The sequence below is a fragment of the Bacillus rossius genome, chromosome 18 (assembly GCF_032445375.1).
Source record: "Bacillus rossius redtenbacheri isolate Brsri chromosome 18, Brsri_v3, whole genome shotgun sequence".
Lineage (NCBI taxonomy): Eukaryota > Metazoa > Arthropoda > Insecta > Phasmatodea > Bacillidae > Bacillus > Bacillus rossius.
In genome coordinates, this window is record NC_086345.1 from 29,547,441 (window position 1) to 29,575,350 (window position 27,910).

At 34.0% G+C, this 27,910-nt stretch overlaps 1 protein-coding gene across 1 annotated transcript in view; it reads left to right on the forward strand.

Annotated features, from left to right (window-relative positions):
• LOC134541400 (uncharacterized) overlaps window positions 1-27,167 on the forward strand; it is a 43,589-nt gene extending 16,422 nt beyond the window's left edge. The window contains 3 exon segments of the mRNA XM_063384822.1: window positions 25,970-26,434; window positions 26,478-26,569; window positions 26,669-27,167. Of these exon segments, the coding sequence (XP_063240892.1) occupies window positions 25,970-26,434; window positions 26,478-26,569; window positions 26,669-27,167 (1,056 nt within the window).
• The last annotated feature ends 743 nt before the right edge of the window (window positions 27,168-27,910 follow it).

Sequence of the window (27,910 nt, forward strand, 5' to 3'; positions counted from 1 at the left end):
ATAAATTTTTTTATTGACATGTCTGAAATAAAAACACAATTTACCACAAAGGGGGGCTCGTGGTAAAAAATGGTGCCATATCCCCCATTTCTGAAAGTTGTGTGGTGTACCCCAAAGGTCTCCTTAAACGTTTGCACCAAGCCGAATGTTGCACCATTTTCTAGTTTTATTGTTATTAATTTTTTTATTGACAAGTCTAAAATAAAAACACTTTTACCACAAAGGTGGGCTCGTGGTAAAAAAAGCTGCCATATCCCCATGTTCTGAAAGTTGTGTGGTGTACCCCAAAGGTCTCCTTAAATGTTTGCACCAAGCCGAATGTTGCACCATTTACAATTTTAATTGTTTTTTTTATTGACAAGTCTGAAATAAAAACACACGTTTACCACAAAGGGGGCTCGTGGTAAAAAAAGCTGCCATATCCCCATGTTCTGAAGGTTGTGTGGCGTACCTAAGGGTCTCCTTCAACGTTTTCACCAAGCCGAATGTTGCACCATTTTCTTGTTTAGTTGTTATTAATTTATTTATTGACAATTCTGATCAAAATAAACACAATCACCAAAAAGGGGGGCTCGTGGTAAAAAATGGTGCCATATCCCCCAGTACTGAAGGTTGTGTGGCGTACCTAAGGGTCTCCTTAAACGTTTGCACCAAGCCGAATGTTGCACCATTTTCTTGTTTAGTTGTTATTAATTTATTTATTGACAATTCTGATCAAAATAAACATTATCTACAAGAAATGGGGGCTCGTGGTAACAAATCATGCAAAATCCCCCAGTTCTGAAGGTAGTGTAGTGTACTTAAGGGTCTCCTTAAACGTTAGCACCAAGCTAAATGTTGCACCATTTTCTTGTTTAATTGTTATTAATTTATTTATTGACAATTCTGATCAAAATAAACATTATCTACACAAAGGGGGGCTGATGGTAAAAAATGGTGCCATATCCCCCAGTTCTGAAGGTTGTGTGGTGTTCCCAAGGGACTTTTTAAACGTTTTCACCAAGCCGAATAATGCACCATTGTCTAGTTTAATTGTTATAAATTTTTTTATTGACATGTCTGAAATAAAAACACACTTTTACCACAAAGGGGGGCTCGTGGTAAACAATGGTGCCATATCCCCCAGTTCTGAAGTTTGTGTCTAGTACCCAAGGGTCTCCTTAAACTTTTGCTTTAAGCCGAATGTTGCACCTTTTTCTTGTTTAATTGTAATTAATTTTTTGTGACAAGTCTGATCAAAAAAAAACATTATTTACACAAAGGGGGGCTCACGGAAAAAAAAACAGGTGCAATATCACCCAGTTCTGATGGTTGTTTGGTGTACCTAAGGGTCTCCTTAAACGTTTGCACCAAGCCGAATATTGCACCATTTTATAGTTAATTCTTTATTAATTTATTTATTGACAATTCTGATCAAAATAAACACAATCACCACAAAGGGGAGGTCGTGGTAAAAAAATTGTGCCATATCCCCCAGTTCTGTAAGTTGTGTGGTGTGCCCAACGGTCTCCTCAAACGTTTGCACAAAGCCGAATGTTGAACCGTTTTCTAGTTTAATTATTATTAATTTTTATATTGACAATTCTTGAAATAAAAACACACTTTTACCACAAAGAGGGGCTCGTCGTAACAAATGGTGCCATATCCCCCAGTTCTGAAGATTGTGTGGTGTATCCAAAGGTCTCCTTAAACGTTTGCACCAAGCCAAATGTTTCACCATTTTTGGTTGATTGTTATTATTTTTTATATTGACAATTGTTGAAATACCAACACACTTACCACGAAGGGGGGCTCGTGGTAAAAAATGGTGCCATATCCCCCATTTCTGAAAGTTGTGTGGTGTACCCCAAAGGTCTCCTTAAACGTTTGCACCAAGCCGAATGTTGCACCATGTTCTAATTTAATCTTTATTAATTCATTTATTGACAATTCTGATCAAAATAAATAAATCACCACAAAAATGGCTCGTGGTATAAATGGTGCATTATTTCCCAGTTCTGAAGGTTGTTTGGTGTACCCTAAGGTTTTCTTTAAACGTTTTCACTAAGCCGAATGTTGCATCATTTTCTAGTTTATTATTTTTTTATTGACAAGTCTGAAATAAAAACACACTTTTACCACAAAGGGGGGCTCCTGGTAAAAAATGGTGCCATATAACCCAGTTCTGAAGGTTGTGTGGTGTACCCAAGGGTCTCAAACGTTTGCACCAAGCCGATTGTTGCACCATTTTCTAGTTAAATTGTTATTAATTTATTTATTGACAAGTGAAATAAAAACAGTTTTACGACAAAGGGGGGTTCGTGGTAAATAATGGTGCAATAGCCCCTAGTTCTGAAGGTAGTGTGGTGTACCCAAGTGTCTCCTTAAACGTTTGCACCAAGTCGAATGTTGCACCATTTTCTAGTTTAATTGTTATTAATTTTTTTATTGACAAGTCTAAAATAAAAACACTTTTACCACAAAGGTGGGCTCGTGGTAAGAAATGGTGCCATATCCCCCAGTTCTAAAAATTGTGTGGTGTACCCAAGGGTCTCCTTAAACGTTTGCACCAGTCCGAATGTTGCACCATTGTTTATTTATTATTTTTTTTATTGACAAGTCTGATCAAAATAAATTCAATCGCCATAAAGGGGGGCTTGTGGTAAACCATGGTGCCATATCCCCCAGTTCTGAAGGTAGTGTGGTGTACCCAAGGGTCTCCTTAAACGTTTGCACCAAGCCGAATGTTGCACCATTTCCTATTTTAATTTTATAATTTTATTTATTGACAATTCTTGAAATAAAAACACACTTTACCACGAGGGGGGGCTCGTGGTAAAAAATGGTGCCATATCCCCCAGTTCTGAAGGTTGTGTGGTGTACCCAAAGGTCTTCTTAAACGTTTGCACCAAGCCGATTATTGCACTATTTTCTAGTTTAATCTTTATTAATTTATTTATTGACAATTCTGAAATAAAAAGACACTTTTACCAAAAAGGAGGGCTCGAGGATAAAATGGTGCCATATTCCCAAATTCTGAAAGTTGTGTGGTGTTCCCATGGGTCTCAAACTTTTGCAGCAAGCTGAATGTTGCTCCATTTTCTAGTTTAATTATTATTAATTTTTTTATTGACAAGTCTGATCAAAATAAACACAATCACCACAAAGGGGGGCTCGTGGTAAGAAATGGTGCAATATCCCCCAGTTCTGAAGGTTGTGTGGTGTACCCAAAGGTCTCATTAAACGTTTGCACCAAGCCGATTATTGCATTTTTTCTAGTTTAATCTTTATTATTTATTTATTGACAATTCTGCCAAAATAAACACAATCACCACAAAGGGGAGCTCGTGGTAAAGAATGGTGCCATATCCCCGAGTTCTGAAGGTTGTGTCTAGTACCCAAGGGTCTCCTAAAACGTTTGCACTAATCCGAATGTTGCACAATTTTCTTGTTTAGTCGTTATTAATTTTTTATTGACAAGTCTGATCAAAATAAACATTATCTACAAGAAATGGGGGCTGGTGGTAAAAAATGGTGCCATATCCCCCAGTTCTGAAGTTGTGTAGTGTACCCAAGGGCCTTTTTAAACGTTTTCACCAAGCCGAATAATGCATTATTTTCTAGTTCAATTGTTATTAATTTTTATATTGACAATTCCGGAAATAATAACACTTTTACCACGAACGGGGGCTCGTAGTAAAAAAAACTGGTGCCATATCCCCCAGTTCTGAAGGTAGTGTGGTGTACCCAAGGGTCTCCTTAAACGTTTGCACCAAGCCGAATGTTGCACCATTTACAATTTTAATTGTTTTTTTTTATTGACAAGTCTGAAATAAAAACACACGTTTACCACAAAGGGGGCTCGTGGTAAAAAAAGCTGCCATATCCCCATGTTCTGAAGGTTGTGTGGCGTACCTAAGGGTCTCCTTAAACGTTTGCACCAAGCCGAATTTTGCACTTTTTTCTAGTTTAATCTTTATTAATTTATTTATTGACAATTCTGATCAAAATAAACATTATCTACAAGAAATGGGGGCTCGTGGTAACAAATCATGCAAAATCCCCCAGTTCTGAAGGTAGTGTAGTGTACTTAAGGGTCTCCTCAAACGTTTGCACAAAGCCGAATGTTGAACCGTTTTCTAGTTTAATTATTATTAATTTTTATATTGACAATTCTTGAAATAAAAACACACTTTTACCACAAAGAGGGGCTCGTGGTAACAAATGGTGCCATATCCCCCAGTTCTGAAGATTGTGTGGTGTATCCAAAGGTCTCCTTAAACGTTTGCACCAAGCCAAATGTTTCACCATTTTTGGTTGATTGTTATTATTTTTTATATTGACAATTGTTGAAATACAAACACACTTACCACGAAGGGGGGCTCGTGGTAAAAAATGGTGCCATATCCCCCATTTCTGAAAGTTGTGTGGTGTACCCCAAAGGTCTCCTTAAACGTTTGCACCAAGCCGAATGTTGCACCATGTTCTAATTTAATCTTTATTAATTCATTTATTGACAATTCTGATCAAAATAAATAAATCACCACAAAAATGGCTCGTGGTATAAATGGTGCATTATTTCCCAGTTCTGAAGGTTGTTTGGTGTACCCTAAGGTTTTCTTTAAACGTTTTCACTAAGCCGAATGTTGCATCATTTTCTAGTTTATTATTTTTTTATTGACAAGTCTGAAATAAAAACACACTTTTACCACAAAGGGGGGCTCCTGGTAAAAAATGGTGCCATATAACCCAGTTCTGAAGGTTGTGTGGTGTACCAAAGGGTCTCCTTAGACGTTTTCACCCAGCCAAATGTTGCACCATTTTCTAGTTTATTTGTTATTAATTTTTTTATTGACTAGTCTGAAATAAAAACACACTTTAACCAAAAAGGGGGGCTCGTGGAAAAAAATGGTGCCATATCCTCCAGTTCTGAAGGCAGTCTGGTGTACCCAAGGGTCTCAAACGTTTGCACCAAGCCGATTGTTGCACTATTTTCTAATTAAATTGTTATTAATTTATTTATTGACAAGTCTGAAAAAAAACACAAATTTTACCACAAAGGGGGGCTCGTGGTTTTCAAATAGTGACATATCCCCCAGTTATGATGGTTGTGTGGTGTACCAAAGCGTCTCCTTAAACGTTTGCACCAAGCCGAATGTTGCACCATTTTCTAGTTTAATCTTTATTAATTTATTTATTTACAATTCTGAAATAAAAACAGTTTTACGACAAAGGGGGGTTCGTGGTAAAATATGGTGCAATAGCCCCTAGTTCTGAAGGAAGTGTGGTGTACCCAAGTGTCTCCTTAAACGTTTGCACCAAGCCGAATGTTGCTCCATTTTCTTGTTTTATTGTTAATAATTTATTTATTTACAATTCTGATCAAAATAAACATTATCTACACAAAGGTGGGGCACGTGGTAAGAAATGGTGCCATATCCCCAAGTTCTAAAGATTGTGTGGTGTACCCAAGGGTCTCCTTAAACGTTTGCACCAGTCCGAATGTTGCACCATTGTTTATTTATTATTTTTTTTATTGACAAGTCTGATCAAAATAAATTCAATCACAACGAAGGGGGGCACGTGGTAAAGAATGGTGCCATATCCAACAGTTCTGAAGGTTTTGTCTTGTACCAAAGGGCCTTTTTAAACGTTTTCACCAAGCCGAATAATGCACCATTGTCTAGTTTAATTGTTATAAATTTTTTTATTGACATGTCTGAAATAAAAACACACTTTTACCACATAGGGAGGCTCGTGGTAAAAAATGGTGCCATATCCTCCAGTTCTGAAGGCAGTCTGGTGTACCCAAGGGTCTCCTTAAACGTTTGCAGCAAGCCGAATGTTGCACCATTTTCTAGTTTAATTGTTATTAATTTTTTTATTGACAAGTCTAAAATAAAAACACTTTTACCACAAAGGTGGGCTCGTGGTAAGAAATATTGCCATATCCCCCAGTTCTGAAGGTAGTGTGGTGTACCCAAGGGTCTCAAACGTTTGCACCAAGCCGATTGTTGCACCATTTTCTAGTTAAATTGTTATTAATTTATTTATTGACAAGTCTGAAATAAAAACACAAATTTTACCACAAAGGGGGGCTCGTGGTTATCAAATAGTGCCATATACCCCAGTTCTGATGAATGTGTGGTGTACCAAAGCGTCTCCTTAAACGTTTGCACCAAGCCGAATGTTGCACCATTTTCTAGTTTAATCTTTATTAATTTATTTAATTACAATTCTGAAATAAAAACAGTTTTACGACAAAGGGGGGTTCGTGGTAAAATATGGTGCAATAGCCCTTAGTTCTGAAGGTAGTGTGGTGTACCCAAGTGTCTCAAACGTTTGCACCAAGCCGAATGTTGCACCATTTTCTAGTTTAATTGTTAATTTTTTTATTGACAAGTCTAAAATAAAAACACTTTTACCACAAAGGTGGGCTCGTGGTAAGAAATATTGCCATATCCTCCAGTTCTGAAGGTAGTGTGACCCAAGGGTCTCAAACGTTTGCACCAAGCCGATTGTTGCACCATTTTCTAGTTAAATTGTTATTAATTTATTTATTGACAAGTCTGAAATAAAAACAGTTTTACGACAAAGGGAGGTTCGTGGTAAATAATGGTGCAATAGCCCCTAGTTCTGAAGGTAGTGTGGTGTACCCAAGTGTCTCCTTAAACGTTTGCACCAAGTCGAATGTTGCACCATTTTCTAGTTTAATTGTTATTTATTTTTTTATTGACAAGTCTAAAATAAAAACACTTTTACCACAAAGGTGGGCTAGTGGTAAGAAATGGTGCCATATCCCCCAGTTCTAAAAATTGTGTGGTGTACCCAAGGGTCTCCTTAAACGTTTGCACCAGTCCGAATGTTGCACCATTGTTTATTTATTATTTTTTTTATTGACAAGTCTAAACAAAATAAATTCAATCACCATAAAGGGGAGCTTGTGGTAAACCATGGTGCCATATCCCCCAGTTCTGAAGGTAGTGTGGTGTACCCAAGGGTCTCCTTAAACGTTTGCACCAAGCCGAATGTTGCACCATTTCCTATTTTAATTTTATAATTTTATTTATTGACAATTCTTGAAATAAAAACACACTTTACCACGAGGGGGGGCCGTGGTAAAAAAAGGTGCCATACCCCCCAGTTCTGAATGTTGTGTGGTGTACCCAAAGGTCTCCTTAAACGTTTGCACCAAGCCGAATGTTGCACCATTGTTAAGTTTAATTATTATTAATTTTTTTATTGACAAGTCTGATCAAAATAATCACAATCACAACGAAGGGGGGCACGTGGTAAAGAATGGTGCCATATCCCCCAGTTCTGAAGGTTTTGTCTTGTACCCAAGGGCCTTTTTAAACGTTTTCACCAAGCCGAATAATGCACCATTGTCTAGTTTAATTGTTATAAATTTTTTTATTGACATGTCTGAAATAAAAACACACTTTTACCACAAAGGGAGGCTCGTGGTAAAAAATGGTGCCATATCCCCCAGTTCTGAAGGTTGTGTGGTGTACCCAAAGGTTTCTTAAACGTTTGCACCAAGCCGATTATTACACTATTTTCTAGTTTAATCTTTATTTATTTATTTATTGACAATTCTGCCAAAATAAACACAATCACCACAAAGGGGAGCTCGTGGTAAAAAATGGTGCCATATCCCCCAGTTCTGAAGGTCGTGTGGTGTACCCAAGGGTATCCATAAACGTTTGCACCAAGCCGAATAATGCACCATTGTCTAGTTTAATTGTTATTAATTTGTTTATTGACAAGTCTGAAATAAAAACACTTTTACCACAATGGGGGGCTCGTGGTAAAGAATGGTGCCATATCCCCGAGTTCTGAAGGTTGTGTCTAGTACCCAAGGGTCTCCTAAAACGTTTGCACTAATCCGAATGTTGCACCATTTTCTTGTTTAATCGTTATTTTTTTTTATTGAAAAGTCTGATAAAAATAAACATTATCTACAAGAAATGGGGGCTGGTGGTAAAAAATGGTGCCATATCCCCCAGTTCTGAAGGTTGTGTGGTGTACCCAAGGGCCTTTTTAAACGTTTTCACCAAGCCGAATAATGCATTATTTTCTAGTTCAATTGTTACAAATTTTTTTATTGACATGTCTGAAATAAAAACACACTTTTACCACAAAGGGGGGCTCGTGGTAAACAATATTGCCATATCCCCCAGTTCTGAAGGTTGTTTGGTGTACCCAAAGGTCTCCTTAAACGTATGCACCAAACCGAATGTTGCACCCTTTTCTAGTTTGATTGTTATTATTTTTTATATTGACAATTCCGGTAATAATAACACTTTTACCACGAACGGGGGCTCGTAGTAAAAAAAACTGGTGCACATATCCCCCAGTTCTAAAGGTTGTGTGTTGTACTAAACGGTCTCCTTAAACGTTTGCACCAAGCCGAATGTTGCAACGTTTTCTAGTTTAATTATTATTAAGTTTTATATTGACAAGTCTGATCAAAAGAATCACAATCACAACGAAGGGGGGCTCGTGGTAAAAAATGGTGTCATATCCCCCAGTTCTGAAGGTTGTGTTGTATCCCCAACGGTATCCTTAAACGTTTGCACCAAGTCGAATGCTGCACCACTTTCTAGTTTAATTTTATAATTTTATTTATTTATAATTCTGAAATAAAACACACACAATCTCCACAAAGGGGGACTCGTGGCAAAAATGGTGACATATCCCCAGGTTCTGAAGGTAGTGTGGTGTACCCAAGGGTCTCCTTAAATGTTTGCTCCAAGCCGAATGTTGCACCATTGTCTAGTTTAACGTTTATTAATTTTATTATTGACAGTTCTGATCAAAATAAACATCAACACAAAGGGGGGCTCGTGGTAAAAAATGGTGCCTATCCCCCAGTTCTGAAGGAAGTGTGGTGTACCCAAGGGTCTCCTTAAACGTTTGCACCAAGCCGAATGTTACACCTCTGTTTAGTTTAATTGTTATTAATTTATTTATTTACAAGTCTGAAATAAAAACACACTTTTACCACAAAGGGGGGCTCGTGCTAAAAAAATGGTGCCATATCCACCAGTTGTGAAGGTTGTGTCTAGTACCCAAGGGTCTCCTTAAACGTTTGCACCAAGCTGAACGTTGCACCATTTTCCAGTTTAATTGTTATTAATTTGTTTATTGACAAGTCTGAAATAAAAACACTCTTTCACCACAAAGGGGGGCTCGTGGTAAAAAATGGTGCCATATCCCTTCGTTCTGAAGGTTGTGTGGTGTACCCAAGGGTCTCCTTCAACGTTTTCACCAAGCCGAATGTTGCACCATTTTCTTGTTTAATTGTTATTAATTTATTTATTGACAATTCTGATCAAAATAAACACAATCACCAAAAAGGTGGGCTCGTGGTAAAAAATGGTGCCATATCCCCCAGTACTGAAGGTTGTGTGGCGTACCTAAGGGTCTCCTTAAACGTTTGCACCAAGCCGAATTTTGCACCATTTTCTAGTTTAATCTTTATTAATTTATTTATTGAATATTCTGATCAAAATAAACATTATCTACACAAAGGGGGGCTCGTGGTAAAAAATGGTGCCATATCCTTCAGTTCTGAAGGTAGTGTAGTGTACTTAAGGGTCTTCTTAAACGTTTGTTGTCTATTTTAATATTTATATATCAAAATTACGCTTGTTTTCTATTTCGAATTTCTGTTTCTAATATTTTTTATCCTAATTAAACATTTATATTTTTTTTTAATTTTGAATATCTGACTTGCAAACATTTTATTAACAAGTGTAAGTTCATGACCATGCATATTTAATTTTTTTTTTCCTTTTTTATACACATCAATTTAAGGATCTACTTAGGCTGTTGTTGCACGAACGAATTTTCGGGTTTTAAAGGTGTGTACGATAATTATGGTACGATTAGGTAATTTTTTAGATTTGAATCTATGATTCGAATCTAACTTATCCTCAGTGCATCATGTGGCATTCTGTATTGTTTCTTGTTTACGAGTATCTATTTTTTTTATTGGATAATGATGTCACGTGATTGATCGTGATAGGCCAGAATTCAAATGAACCAATACGTGATTATTTAGTTCATTTATTGTTTTAAAACGGTGTTTAATTACCGCCTCCAACTTAGGCGAGTTTTTAACGTTTCTAATTTTAAAGTCTTATTTTTTATTAATGCGCAAGTAATAAGTAACAAAAAATTTTTACGTGAGTTGTTACTGTTCATCCTTTGTCCTGGTTTGTTATGTCAGGTCAGTTACATTATAAATACTTTAAAACTAAAGAACCATTGAAATAATTTCATATTATTTTTAATGTACGCTTAGTTTCAAAGCATTTTTAATGTAACTGACCTGACCTAATCGACCATTTTCATTAATTAGGCATTCACAAACACACGGCAAAATAAAAAAATGGCGGCGGTAGAATGATAAACACAGGTCTTTTAAGCAAAATAACAACGGGGATATCTCCTAAAGTATTTAGAATTTCTTATCTCCGCCGCTTTTAATGAAAAGAGGAAGTTGAAGAGCATCTAATAAGGTATTTTCGGATTTTTAACATTTTTTTTTTTGCAATACCGCTTAACTACATATTTACCAAATATTATATTACTCAGACTGTACATATTTTTACTGATAATCTTCGTTTATTAAAATCTGAAGTCTTTTCACCCAGTTAATGCATATGTCAAAACATTAAGGACGTTATGGTAAACCCCGTGTACACAGCAGAATATTGCTACGTTGGAAACAAGAATTTAAAAAAAAATTATATTATTCACTTAACTATACATATTTCCAGATATTCTTCTTTTATAAAAATCTGTAGTCATGTCAAACGTTAAATACATGTGTAACAATAAGGACATAAGTTTGACGACAGTCGTCGTGCCCTCATAGTACAGGGGCCGCGCCTGGCCCGCAGTGGACACGCGACCCTCCGTGCCGCTTTCCCCCCTTCCCCCCCTCGTCATGTCACGCGGCGCTGCGGTCGCGCGGGGCGGGGAGTCGTCAGTCGCCGCTTGGCTGCCATCAAGGGAGGTCCTGTATCGCTGCGCTCCGCGAGTCCGCAGGCCCTCCGCCACGCGCGTTGCTAGTGTCGCTACCGTCGTTTCGGTTGGTCCCACGTTCGACATCTTCAGTCGCGGAGTAGTGCACCTTTGTGGTTGACCTGCAATTTGCGTTCGTTCCCGGCGCGGCGGGGGACGTGTCCCGTAACATCGTTGTGGGTCAGGCGCGCTCAGGGAAAAGGACTAAATAAAACATCTTGTAGACTAACAACGGACGTTTCCTGGTTCGATCTCCACTCCCATACGCCTGCCCGGTTCATCACCTCCCCCTCTCCCCAGCTCCCGGTCCCGGCCACAGTAGGCACAAACCCCCATCTCTCACTGAGTTAGTCGGCCAAAATAATTACAACCTAAATTCATAGTCGCACGTCGGGGATCGGGAAAGAGCCACGGCATGGGGACGACAAGTTGTACTTTTGTACCAAGCAGAATATTGATAAGCTAAAATTAAAATGTAAAAAAAAATCAAAACTTCATAACACTCAATTAACTATACATATTTGTTCAGATAATTTTTTATTAAAATCTGGAGTCATTTCGCCCGGTTATAGCATTAGTGTGACACAAAGGACGTTATGGTTAATCCATTGTACGAAGCAGAATATTGTTATGTCAGAAAATAAAAAATAAATAAAATTAATATTACTCATCTTTCTATTCATAATTGTTCATATAATTCTCCTGTATTTAAATCTGGATTCACGTCACTTTGATATGACATGTGTCAATAAGGACATAATTGTTTTTTGTACCAAGCAGAATATGGTAAAAATAATTTTTTAAAAAATCAAAACATCATAATCTCTCACTTAACATAATTAGATAAGATTAACTTTTTTTAATAAAATTTGTAGTCATGTCACCCGGTTATAGAATATGTGTCATTAATAAAATAATGGATAAACTTTTGTACCAAGCATAAATTTGCTACGTTTGAAATTTAAAAAAAAAATTATATTACTTTCTTAACTATACATTCTTTTTCAGAAAATCTTTTAGTTAAATATGGAGTAATGTCCCCCGGTTATAGAATATGTGTGACATTAAGGACGTTATGGTTTATCTTTTGTACCAAGCAGAATATTCCTACGTTGAAAATTTAACTTAAAAATATTATATTACTCAATTAACTATATTTTTTTTTTCAAATAAACTTCCTTTATAAGATTTGGAGGCCTGTCCCCCAGTTTTGACATATGTGTGACATTAAGGACATTTGGTTAATCTTTTGTACAAAGCAGAATATTGTTCCGTTAAATAAAAATTATAAAATAAATACTTCTTAATTCTCACTTAACTACACATATTTGATAAGATATTTATTTATTTAAATTTGAAATCATGTCACCCTGTATTGACTTATATGTGACATTAAGTATAATATGGTTAATCTTTTGTAGCTAACAGAATATTGATACTTAGAAATTAAAATTAAAAAACATAATATTGTTCACTTAACTAAACATATTTGTTTAGATAATGTTATTTTATTAAAATCTGGAGTAATGTCACCCGGTTATAGCATATGTGTGTCATAAGGACATTAAAGTTAAACTTTATTAACAAGCATAATATTGCTACGTATGAAATTAAAATAAAAAAATTTATATTACTAACTTAACTACACATACTTTTTCAGATAATTATCTTTTATCAAACTCTGGAGTCATGGCACCCGGTTATAGCATATGTGTGACATTAAGGAGATTATGGTTAATCTTTTGTACCAAGCAGAATATTTCTACATTGGAAATTAAAATTTAAAAAAAAAATTGCTCACTTAACTATACATATTTGTTCAGCATATCTTCCTGTTTTTAAATATGGAGTCATGTCACCTGGTTATAGCATATGTTACGTAAAGGACGTTATGGTTCACCTTTAGTACCATGCTGAATATGGTTAATCTTTTGTACAAAGCAGAATATTGTTCCGTTAAATAAAAATTATAAATAAATAAATACTTCTTAATTCTCACTTAACTACACATATTTGATAAGATATTTATTTATTTAAATTTGAAATCATGTCACCCTGTTATGACCTATATGTGACATTAAGTATAATATGGTTAATCTTTTGTAGCTAACAGAATATTGATACTTAGAAATTAAAATTAAAAAACATAATATTGTTCACTTAACTAAACATATTTGTTCAGATTATGTTATTTTATTAAAATCTGGAGTAATGTCACCCGGTTATAGCATATGTGTGTCATAAGGACATTAAAGTTAAACTTTATTAACAAGCATAATATTGCTACGTATGAAATTAAAATAAAAAAATTTATATTACTAACTACACATACTTTTTTCAGATAATTATCTTTTATCAAACTCTGGAGTCATGTCACCCGGTAATAGCATATGTGTGACATTAAGGAGATTATGGTTAATCTTTTGTACCAAGCAGAATATTTCTACATTGGAAATTAAAATTTAAAAAAAAATTCCTCACTTAACTATACATATTTGTTCAGCATATCTTCCTGTTTTTAAATATGGAGTCATGTCACCTGGTTATAGCATATGTTACGTTAAGGACGTTATGGTTCACCTTTAGTACCATGCTGAATATGATTAATCTTTTGTACAAAGCAGAATATTGTTCCGTTAAATAAAAATTATAAATAAATAAATACTTCTTAATTCTCACTTAACTACACATATTTGATAAGATATTTATTTATTTAAATTTGAAATCATATCACCCTGTTATGACTTATGTGACATTAAGTATAATATGGTTAATCTTTTGTAGCTAACAGAATATTGATACTTAGGAATTAAAATTAAAAAACATAATATTGTTCACTTAACTAAACATATTTGTTCAGATTATGTTATTTTATTAAAATCTGGAGTAATGTCACCTGGTTATAGCATATGTGTGTCATAAGGACATTAAAGTTAAACTTTATTAACAAGCATAATATTGCTACGTATGAAATTAAAATAAAAAAATTTATATTGCTAACTTAACTACACATACTTTTTTCAGATAATTATCTTTTATCAAACTCTGGAGTCATGTCACCCGGTAATAGCATATGTGTGACATTAAGGAGATTACGGTTAATCTTTTGTACCAAGCAGAATATTTCTACATTGGAAATTAAAATTTAAAAAAAAATTCCTCACCTAACTATACATATTTGTTCAGCATATCATCCTGTTTTTAAATATGGAGTCATGTCACCTGGTTATAGCATATGTTACGTTAAGGACGTTATGGTTCACCTTTAGTACCATGCTGAATATGGTTAATCTTTTGTACAAAGCAGAATATTGTTCCGTTAAATAAAAATTATAAATAAATAAATACTTCTTAATTCTCACTTAACTACACATTTGATAAGATATTTATTTATTTAAATTTGAAATCATATCACCCTGTTATGACTTATGTGACATTAAGTATAATATGGTTAATCTTTTGTAGCTAACAGAATATTGATACTTAGGAATTAAAATTAAAAAACATAATATTGTTCACTTAACTAAACATATTTGTTCAGATTATGTTATTTTATTAAAATCTGGAGTAATGTCACCCGGTTATAGCATATGTGTGTCATAAGGACATTAAAGTTAAACTTTATTAACAAGCATAATATTGCTACGTATGAAATTAAAATAAAAAAATTTATATTACTAACTACACATACTTTTTTTCAGATAATTATCTTTTATCAAACTCTGGAGTCATGTCACCCGGTAATAGCATATGTGTGACATTAAGGAGATTATGGTTAATATTTTGTACCAAGCAGAATATTTCTACATTGGAAATTAAAATTTAAAAAAAAATTCCTCACTTAACTATACATATTTGTTCAGCATATCTTCCTGTTTTTAAATATGGAGTCATGTCACCTGGTTATAGCATATGTTACGTTAAGGACGTTATGGTTCACCTTTAGTACCATGCTGAATATGGTTAATCTTTTGTACAAAGCAGAATATTGTTCCGTTAAATAAAAATTATAAATAAATAAATACTTCTTAATTCTCACTTAACTACACATATTTGATAAGATATTTATTTATTTAAATTTGAAATCATGTCACCCTGTATTGACTTATATGTGACATTAAGTATAATATGATTAATCTTTTGTAGCTAACAGAATATTGATACTTAGAAATTAAAATTAAAAAACATAATATTGTTCACTTAACTAAACATATTTGTTTAGATAATGTTATTTTATTAAAATCTGGAGTAATGTCACCCGGTTATAGCATATGTGTGTCATAAGGACATTAAAGTTAAACTTTATTAACAAGCATAATATTGCTACGTATGAAATTAAAATAAAAAAATTTATATTACTAACTTAACTACACATACTTTTTCAGATAATTATCTTTTATCAAACTCTGGAGTCATGTCACCCGGTTATAGCATATGTGTGACATTAAGGAGATTATGGTTAATCTTTTGTACCAAGCAGAATATTTCTACATTGGAAATTAAAATTTAAAAAAAAAAATTGCTCACTTAACTATACATATTTGTTCAGCATATCTTCCTGTTTTTAAATATGGAGTCATGTCACCTGGTTATAGCATATGTTACGTAAAGGACGTTATGGTTCACCTTTAGTACCATGCTGAATATGGTTAATCTTTTGTACAAAGCAGAATATTGTTCCGTTAAATAAAAATTATAAATAAATAAATACTTCTTAATTCTCACTTAACTACACATATTTGATAAGATATTTATTTATTTAAATTTGAAATCATGTCACCCTGTTATGACCTATATGTGACATTAAGTATAATATGGTTAATCTTTTGTAGCTAACAGAATATTGATACTTAGAAATTAAAATTAAAAAACATAATATTGTTCACTTAACTAAACATATTTGTTCAGATTATGTTATTTTATTAAAATCTGGAGTAATGTCACCCGGTTATAGCATATGTGTGTCATAAGGACATTAAAGTTAAACTTTATTAACAAGCATAATATTACTACGTATAAAATTAAAATAAAAAAAAATTATATTACTAACTTAACTACACATACTTTTTTCAGATAATTATCTTTTATCAAACTCTGGAGTCATGTCACCCGGTTATAGCATATGTGTGACATTAAGGAGATTATGGTTAATCTTTTGTACCAAGCAGAATATTTCTACATTGGAAATTAAAATTTAAAAAAAAAATTGCTCACTTAACTATACATATTTGTTCAGCATATCTTCCTGTTTTTAAATATGGAGTCATGTCACCTGGTTATAGCAAATGTTACGTAAAGGACGTTATGGTTCACCTTTAGTACCATGCTGAATATGGTTAATCTTTTGTACAAAGCAGAATATTGTTCCGTTAAATAAAAATTATAAATAAATAAATACTTCTTAATTCTCACTTAACTACACATATTTGATAAGATATTTATTTATTTAAATTTGAAATCATGTCACCCTGTTATGACTTATGTGACATTAAGTATAATATAATTAATCTTTTGTAGCTAACAGAATATTGATACTTAGAAATTAAAATTAAAAAACATAATATTGTTCACTTAACTAAACATATTTGTTCAGATTATGTTATTTTATTAAAATCTGGAGTAATGTCACCCGGTTATAGCATATGTGTGTCATAAGGACATTTAAGTTAAACTTTATTAACAAGCATAATACTGCTACGTATGAAATTAAAATAAATAATTTATATTACTAACTTAACTACACATACTTTTTTCAGATAATTATCTTTTATCAAACTCTGGAGTCATGTCACCCGGTTATAGCATGTGTGACATTAAGGAGATTATGGTTAATCTTTTGTACCAAGCAGAATATTTCTACATTGGAAATTAAACTTTAAAAAAAAATTGCTCACTTAACTATACATATTTGTTTAGCATATCTTCCTGTTTTTAAATATGGAGTCATGTCACCTGGTTATAGCATATGTTACGTTAAGGACGTTATGGTTCACCTTTAGTACCATGCTGAATATGGTTAATCTTTTGTACAAAGCAGAATATTGTTCCGTTAAATAAAAATTATAAATAAATAAATACTTCTTAATTCTCACTTAACTACACACATTTGATAAGATATTTATTTATTTAAATTTGAAATCATGTCACCCTGTTATGACTTATGTGACATTAAGTATAATATAATTAATCTTTTGTAGCTAACAGAATATTGATACTTAGGAATTAAAATTAAAAAACATAATATTGTTCACTTAACTAAACATATTTGTTCAGATTATGTTATTTTATTAAAATCTGGAGTAATGTCACCCGGTTATAGCATATGTGTGTCATAAGGACATTAAAGTTAAACTTTATTAACAAGCATAATATTGCTACGTATGAAATTAAAATAAAAAAATTTATATTACTAACTACACATACTTTTTTCAGATAATTATCTTTTATCAAACTCTGGAGTCATGTCACCCGGTAATAGCATATGTGTGACATTAAGGAGATTATGGTTAATCTTTTGTACCAAGCAGAATATTTCTACATTGGAAATTAAAATTTAAAAAAAAATTCCTCACTTAACTATACATATTTGTTCAGCATATCTTCCTGTTTTTAAATATGGAGTCATGTCACCTGGTTATAGCATATGTTACGTTAAGGACGTTATGGTTCACCTTTAGTACCATGCTGAATATGGTTAATCTTTTGTACAAAGCAGAATATTGTTCCGTTAAATAAAAATTATAAATAAATAAATACTTCTTAATTCTCACTTAACTACACATATTTGATAAGATATTTATTTATTTAAATTTGAAATCATATCACCCTGTTATGACTTATGTGACATTAAGTATAATATGGTTAATCTTTTGTAGCTAACAGAATATTGATACTTAGGAATTAAACTTAAAAAACATAATATTGTTCACTTAACTAAACATATTTGTTCAGATTATGTTATTTTATTAAAATCTGGAGTAATGTCACCTGGTTATAGCATATGTGTGTCATAAGGACATTAAAGTTAAACTTTATTAACAAGCATAATATTGCTACGTATGAAATTAAAATAAAAAAATTTATATTACTAACTTAACTACACATACTTTTTCAGACAATTATCTTTTATCAAACTCTGGAGTCATGTCACCCGGTTATAGCATATGTGTGACATTAAGGAGATTATGGTTAATCTTTTGTACCAAGCAGAATATTTCTACATTGGAAATTAAAATTTAAAAAAAAAAATTGCTCACTTAACTATACATATTTGTTCAGCATATCTTCCTGTTTTTAAATATGGAGTCATGTCACCTGGTTATAGCATATGTTACGTAAAGGACGTTATGGTTCACCTTTAGTACCATGCTGAATATGGTTAATCTTTTGTACAAAGCAGAATATTGTTCCGTTAAATAAAAATTATAAATAAATAAATACTTCTTAATTCTCACTTAACTACACATATTTGATAAGATATTTATTTATTTATTTAAATTTGAAATCATGTCACCCTGTTATGACCTATATGTGACATTAAGTATAATATGGTTAATCTTTTGTAGCTAACAGAATATTGATACTTAGAAATTAAAATTAAAAAACATAATATTGTTCACTTAACTAAACATATTTGTTCAGATTATGTTATTTTATTAAAATCTGGAGTAATGTCACCCGGTTATAGCATATGTGTGTCATAAGGACATTTAAGTTAAACTTTATTAACAAGCATAATATTGCTACGTATGAAATTAAAATAAATAATTTATATTACTAACTTAACTACACATACTTTTTTCAGATAATTATCTTTTATCAAACTCTGGAGTCATGTCACCCGGTTATAGCATGTGTGACATTAAGGAGATTATGGTTAATCTTTTGTACCAAGCAGAATATTTCTACATTGGAAATTAAACTTTAAAAAAAATTGCTCACTTAACTATACATATTTGTTTAGCATATCTTCCTGTTTTTAAATATGGAGTCATGTCACCTGGTTATAGCATATGTTACGTTAAGGACGTTATGGTTCACCTTTAGTACCATGCTGAATATGGTTAATCTTTTGTACAAAGCAGAATATTGTTCCGTTAAATAAAAATTATAAATAAATAAATACTTCTTAATTCTCACTTAACTACACATATTTGATAAGATATTTATTTATTTAAATTTGAAATCATGTCACCCTGTTATGACTTATGTGACATTAAGTATAATATAATTAATCTTTTGTAGCTAACAGAATATTGATACTTAGGAATTAAAATTAAAAAACATAATATTGTTCACTTAACTAAACATATTTGTTCAGATTATGTTATTTTATTAAAATCTGGAGTAATGTCACCCGGTTATAGCATATGTGTGTCATAAGGACATTAAAGTTAAACTTTATTAACAAGCATAATATTACTACGTATAAAATTAAAATAAAAAAAATTATATTACTAACTTAACTACACATACTTTTTTCAGATAATTATCTTTTATCAAACTCTGGAGTCATGTCACCCGGTTATAGCATATGTGTGACATTAAGGAGATTATGATTAATCTTTTGTACCAAGCAGAATATTTCTACATTGGAAATTAAAATTTAAAAAAAAAATTGCTCACTTAACTATACATATTTGTTCAGCATATCTTCCTGTTTTTAAATATGGAGTCATGTCACCTGGTTATAGCATATGTTACGTAAAGGACGTTATGGTTCACCTTTAGTACCATGCTGAATATGGTTAATCTTTTGTACAAAGCAGAATATTGTTCCGTTAAATAAAAATTATAAATAAATAAATACTTCTTAATTCTCACTTAACTACACATATTTGATAAGATATTTATTTATTTAAATTTGAAATCATATCACCCTGTTATGACTTATGTGACATTAAGTATAATATGGTTAATCTTTTGTAGCTAACAGAATATTGATACTTAGGAATTAAAATTAAAAAACATAATATTGTTCACTTAACTAAACATATTTGTTCAGATTATGTTATTTTATTAAAATCTGGAGTAATGTCACCCGGTTATAGCATATGTGTGTCATAAGGACATTAAAGTTAAACATTATTAACAAGCATAATATTGCTACGTATGAAATTAAAATAAAAAAATTTATATTACTAACTACACATACTTTTTTCAGATAATTATCTTTTATCAAACTCTGGAGTCATGTCACCCGGTAATAGCATATGTGTGACATTAAGGAGATTATGGTTAATCTTTTGTACCAAGCAGAATATTTCTACATTGGAAATTAAAATTTAAAAAAAAATTCCTCACTTAACTATACATATTTGTTCAGCATATCTTCCTGTTTTTAAATATGGAGTCATGTCACCTGGTTATAGCATATGTTACGTTAAGGACGTTATGGTTCACCTTTAGTACCATGCTGAATATGGTTAATCTTTTGTACAAAGCAGAATATTGTTCCGTTAAATATAAATTATAAATAAATACTTCTTAATTCTCACTTAACTACACATATTTAATAAGATATTTATTTATTTAAATTTGAAATCATGTCACCCTGTTATGACTTATGTGACATTAAGTATAATATAATTAATCTTTTGTAGCTAACAGAATATTGATACTTAGGAATTAAAATTAAAAAACATAATATTGTTCACTTAACTAAACATATTTGTTCAGATTATGTTATTTTATTAAAATCTGGAGTAATGTCACCCGGTTATAGCATATGTGTGTCATAAGGACATTAAAGTTAAACTTTATTAACAAGCATAATATTACTACGTATAAAATTAAAATAAAAAAAATTATATTACTAACTTAACTACACATACTTTTTTCAGATAATTATCTTTTATCAAACTCTGAAGTCATGTCACCCGGTTATAGCATATGTGTGACATTAAGGAGATTATGGTTAATCTTTTGTACCAAGCAGAATATTTCTACATTGGAAATTAAAATTTAAAAAAAAAAATTGCTCACTTAACTATACATATTTGTTCAGCATATCTTCCTGTTTTTAAATATGGAGTCATGTCACCTGGTTATAGCATATGTTACGTAAAGGACGTTATGGTTCACCTTTAGTACCATGCTGAATATGGTTAATCTTTTGTACAAAGCAGAATATTGTTCCGTTAAATAAAAATTATAAATAAATAAATACTTCTTAATTCTCACTTAACTACACATATTTGATAAGATATTTATTTATTTAAATTTGAAATCATGTCACCCTGTTATGACTTATGTGACATTAAGTATAATATAATTAATCTTTTGTAGCTAACAGAATATTGATACTTAGGAATTAAAATTAAAAAACATAATATTGTTCACTTAACTAAACATATTTGTTCAGATTATGTTATTTTATTAAAATCTGGAGTAATGTCACCTGGTTATAGCATATGTGTGTCATAAGGACATTAAAGTTAAACTTTATTAACAAGCATAATATTGCTACGTATGAAATTAAAATAAAAAAATTTATATTACTAACTTAACTACACATACTTTTTTCAGATAATTATCTTTTATCAAACTCTGGAGTCATGTCACCCGGTAATAGCATATGTGTGACATTAAGGAGATTACGGTTAATCTTTTGTACCAAGCAGAATTTTTCTACATTGGAAATTAAAATTTAAAAAAAAATTCCTCACTTAACTATACATATTTGTTCAGCATATCATCCTGTTTTTAAATATGGAGTCATGTCACCTGGTTATAGCATATGTTACGTTAAGGACGTTATGGTTCACCTTTAGTACCATGCTGAATATGGTTAATCTTTTGTACAAAGCAGAATATTGTTCCGTTAAATAAAAATTATAAATAAATAAATACTTCTTAATTCTCACTTAACTACACATATTTGATAAGATATTTATTTATTTAAATTTGAAATCATGTCACCCTGTTATGACCTATATGTGACATTAAGTATAATATGGTTAATCTTTTGTAGCTAACAGAATATTGATACTTAGAAATTAAAATTAAAAAACATAATATTGTTCACTTAACTAAACATATTTGTTCAGATTATGTTATTTTATTAAAATCTGGAGTAATGTCACCCGGTTATAGCATATGTGTGTCATAAGGACATTAAAGTTAAACTTTATTAACAAGCATAATATTGCTACGTATGAAATTAAAATAAATAATTTATATTACTAACTTAACTACACATACTTTTTTCAGATAATTATCTTTTATCAAACTCTGGAGTCATGTCACCCGGTTATAGCATATGTGTGACATTAAGGAGATTATGGTTAATCTTTTGTACCAAGCAGAATATTTCTACATTGGAAATTAAAATTTAAAAAAAAAAATTTCTCACTTAACTATACATATTTGTTCAGCATATCTTCCTGTTTTTAAATATGGAGTCATGTCACCTGGTTATAGCATATGTTACGTAAAGGACGTTATGGTTCACCTTTAGTACCATGCTGAATATGGTTAATCTTTTGTACAAAGCAGAATATTGTTCCGTTAAATAAAATTTATAAATAAATAAATACTTCTTAATTCTCACTTAACTACACATATTTGATAAGATATTTATTTATTTAAATTTGAAATCATGTCACCCTGTTATGACTTATGTGACATTAAGTATAATATAATTAATCTTTTGTAGCTAACAGAATATTGATACTTAGGAATTAAAATTAAAAAACATAATATTGTTCACTTAACTAAACATATTTGTTCAGATTATGTTATTTTATTAAAATCTGGAGTAATGTCACCCGGTTATAGCATATGTGTGTCATAAGGACATTAAAGTTAAACTTTATTAACAAGCATAATATTACTACGTATAAAATTAAAAAAAAAAAAATTATATTACTAACTTAACTACACATACTTTTTTCAGATAATTATCTTTTATCAAACTCTGGAGTCATGTCACCCGGTTATAGCATATGTGTGACATTAAGGAGATTATGATTAATCTTTTGTACCAAGCAGAATATTTCTACATTGGAAATTAAAATTTAAAAAAAAATTGCTCACTTAACTATACATATTTGTTCAGCATATCTTCCTGTTTTTAAATATGGAGTCATGTCACCTGGTTATAGCATATGTTACGTTAAGGACGTTATGGTTCACCTTTAGTACCATGCTGAATATGGTTAATCTTTTGTACAAAGCAGAATATTGTTCCGTTAAATAAAAATTATAAATAAATAAATACTTCTTAATTCTCACTTAACTACACATATTTGATAAGATATTTATTTATTTAAATTTGAAATCATGTCACCCTGTTATGACCTATATGTGACATTAAGTATAATATGGTTAATCTTTTGTAGCTAACAGAATATTGATACTTAGAAATTAAAATTAAAAAACATAATATTGTTCACTTAACTAAACATATTTGTTCAGATTATGTTATTTTATTAAAATCTGGAGTAATATCACCTGGTTATAGCATATGTGTGTCATAAGGACATTAAAGTTAAACTTTATTAACAAGCATAATATTGCTACGTATGAAATTAAAATAAAAAAATTTATATTACTAACTTAACTACACATCCTTTTTTTAGAATATTATCTTTTATCAAACTATGGAGTCATGTCACCCGGTTATAGCATATGTGCGACATTAGGGAGATTATGGTTAATATTTTGTACCAAGCAGAATATTTCTACATTGGAAATTAAAATTTTAAAAAAAATTGCTCACTTAACTATACATATTTGTTCAGCATATCTTCCTGTTTTTAAATATGGAGTCATGTCACCTGTTTATAGCATATGTTACGTTAAGGACGTTATGGTTCACCTTTAGTACCATGCTGAATATGGTTAATCTTTTGTACAAAGCAGAATATTGTTCCGTTAAATAAAAATTATAAATAAATAAATACTTCTTAATTCTCACTTAACTACACATATTTGATAAGATATTTATTTATTTAAATTTGAAATCATGTCACCCTGTTATGACCTATATGTGACATTAAGTATAATATGGTTAATCTTTTGTAGCTAACAGAATATTGATACTTAGAAATTAAAATTAAAAAACATAATATTGTTCACTTAACTAAACATATTTGTTTAGATTATGTTATTTTATTAAAATCTGGAGTAATGTCACCCGGTTATAGCATATGTGTGTCATAAGGACATTAAAGTTGAACTTTATTAACAAGCATAATATTGCTACGTATGAAATTAAAATAAAAATATTTATATTACTAACTTAACTACACATACTTTTTTCAGATAATTATCTTTTATCAAACTCTGGAGTCATGTCACCCGGTTATAGCATATGTGTGACATTAAGGAGATTATGGTTAATCTTTTGTACCAAGCAGAATAATGCTACATTGGAAATTAAAATTAAAAAAAAAAAAAACATTTAGCTCACTAACTATACATATTTATTCGTATAGTGTTCTTTTATTTAAATCTGGAGAATTTCAAATCTTAATATTTAATATTTCTTTTTTGGATTGCAAATACATTTTGATGTACCATACATAGGTGTGCCCTTCTTGCACTGAATCGCATGATAATTTTCGTGCGGTTTTATTGCGTGGTACTATAATTATGGTACGTTTTTCATAACGAATCTGAGATTCGAATCTAACTTCACCTCAGTTGCAAACCACAGCAAAAATCTTCACACTGTATTAACCATCTTTAGCACAGGTTCTTTACACACTCGAGCTCTAACTACCGCCACCATGAAGTTGTTATTACCTGGAGCTGTTTTCTCTGGACCTGTTGTCTCCGGACCTGTTGCAGGCGTTTGTGATGAAATTTCGATACGATTTTTATCACAAATTGGTGCCATTGAACACAATAACACGATCGCGCCTGCACAGGCAAATTACACTTATTACTGACGCCAGAACATCCTGATATGCACCCTCACTTGACGGGAGAAACGTTCGATTTCCCATTATTCTCAGCGTGAGGCGCTTCGTCAAATGCGCCAGAAACGCTCAGCCAATCACGAAGCTCTGTTCGTTAAATCAAAAAGAATCTGAATTTAACTAAGAAAATTCTCATAAAATAATAATTTAAACACAATGTATAGTGTCAACGTCTCTCAAAAGTCATTAAATACGGTTTAAAAACAAGACACAGTTTTTAAATAATCATCCTCCCACGTAAAACTTTCCCGGGTGCGTGAAGACTGTCAACCTGGGCCGCTGCCGACGCCTGTGATCAAATTTCTCATTTAAAAAATCCAAACAATAAAAAAAATTATCTTCGGTCCGGCCCCAACCACAGGCGTGAAATTATCTATTCGTAACTTTAGTTCATAATTCTTGTGACTTACCGACGACACGTCTTCACGCCGTAACGATCGAGAGACAACTGCGGAGCCGTCCTATTCAATTGACGAGGCGCTACAGACAGGAGGGAAGTCTACAATTCACGCCGAGTATTCGACATGCCCGAACATTACCGAATACTTGCCCGAACACGCCCGAATATTCACTTTCGCCAACCTCGGGATTTATTTTATTTTTGCGCAGGAATGAATGAATGAATTCAAATATTAAAAGTGATCGGTTAGGTTAGCTATATTAAAACACTTTAAAACACTATGGACGGTTAGTTAGGTTAGTATAGCTACATTAAAATAAACAGAGAAATATAAATATATTTATATATATAAATAAGACCCGAGGTTGGCCGAAGGTGAATATTCGGGCGTGTTCGGTCAGGGACAAAGCTTCCCGAAGTTTGGGGTGTTGTGGTCTGAAATTTCGATACAAGAAAGCATGTGTCAAATTGCGAGTGTAAAGAATATTTAATTTTTTTTTACTACCGAGATGTTGATATTGTGTGTGAAGGGTGTATGTTTAAAGTAGTGGCTTGGGGCCCAGACAGTATTATTACACGAATATTTACAGCTCTACACTACTACCAGAGCCCCCCTCCCCCTCCTCAGTCAGTCACCCGCCTGGAGGACCTCCGTCACAACGTCCCGGCAGAGTATGCTGACGCCATCAGTCGGGCCCTCGAGTCCCGACCTCAGGTATTTGCGGCGGCGGACCAGTTAAGGTGCACGACGATGACAGAGCACAGTATCCCTATGGTACCGCACCGCCCGCCGTTTGAGAGGGTGCATGGGTTCGGGCCCCGGGAGCGCGAGGCGATTCAGTCCCAGGTGGACGAGATGCTGCGCGACGGGGTCATCGAGCCCAGCACCTCCCCATACAACTCGAGGGTGGTGCTGGCCACTAAGAAGGTTGGGAGTTTATGCTTCTGCGTAAACTTTAAGGCCGTTAACAGACTGACGATCCCCGCTCCCCCCCCACCCACGCAGATCAACATCACTGACGCCTTGGCAGGGCTGGGAGACGCAAAAATTTTCACGACGCTGGACCTGAAGTCGGGCTACTGGCAGGTGCCGGTATGCCCCGCCGACCGTCCGAAGACGGCGTTCACTGCGCCAGACGGTCGGCGGGTACCAGTTCTGTGCCATGCTGTTCGGGCTCATGGACGCCGCGGCCACGTTCCAGTCTATGATGGTGCGCGTCCTGGACGGGTACATCGGCGTCTTCGCCAGTGCCTATCTGGACGACGTCATCGTCAATTCTGGGACGTGGGAGGACCATGCGCACGACCTGGCGCTGGTCCTGGAAAGGCTGGCCAGACACGGACTGACTTGTGCCCCGAACAAGTGTCACATCGGGGCTGAGGAGATCGTGTTCCTGGGGCACCTGGTGACGGCGGAGGGGTGCCGTCCGCGTCCTGCCCAGCTGGAACTCATCGAGGAGAAGCAGGCGCCGAAGACCAGGAAGCAGCTCCAAAAGCTTATGGGACTGCTGAACTGGCTGCGGTCTTTTGTGCCTGACTTCGCGACGATCACGGCCCCGATGACTGACCTGTTGTCGCCGAAGGCCAAGTTCCGGTGGACGCCCGCCGCGGACAACGCCCTGCGCCAGGTCAAATACCGTTTCCGGAACTGTCACACGCTGTCGCGACTGAAACCTGACCAACCCATCTTCGTCCAGACGGATGCCAGTCAGGAGGGGATGGGTGCGATGCTGTACCAGGTGGACGGCGACGGTGTCCGGCGTGTGATTGAGTACGCCAGTGCGAAGTTTGGGCCGGCTGAGAGGTACCACGTGAACGAGCAGTAGTGCCTGGCAGTCGTCTGGGCTCTTCAGCGCTATCGGCACCACCTCGAAGGCCGCTCGTTCACGCTTAGGACCGACAGCCAGTGCCTTCGCTGGTTGGACTCCGCTCAGGGCCGGAAGTCCAAGTTCACTCGCTGGGCCATGCTGATTCAGGAGTTCTCGTTCTCGGTGGAACACGTCCTGGGACGGGAAAATCAGCTGGCCAACGAGCTGTCCAGGAATCCGGATCCCACGAGTGTGTTCCGCGACGACCAGGGCTGGGAGGAGGTGCTTCCCCCGATTCACGAGCCCGTCGTCGAGAACCCGGGGCCGCGGCCGTGCGAGTTGTATGCGCTGCCCGGCCCCGCTGTCCCCGAACCAGACACGCCACTGGAGACGCTAGCCGACTTGCTTTCGCAGGTGCGGGCGGAGCAGCTCCGGGACCCAGACACCCAGTCCCGGCTGGGCGAGTGCGGGGAGAAAGAGATACCGGGCCACCGGAGTCTTGACGGCGAGCTCCAGACCAGGGGGCGCACAAGTCGGGCAGGTGGCGGACCCACGTGCCGCCAGAGGCCAGGCGGTGGGCACTGTGGTACCTGCACGACCACCCCCTGGCTGGACATCCCGGTGCAGAGCAGACACTGCGGGAGATCCGACGGACGTTCCGCTGGCCGGGGGACGCGGCGGAGGTACGTCGTTATGTCAGGGCCTGCCAGCATTGCCAGGAGCGGAAGTCCCGGAGACCCGACGGCGAGGAGCAGCAGGTC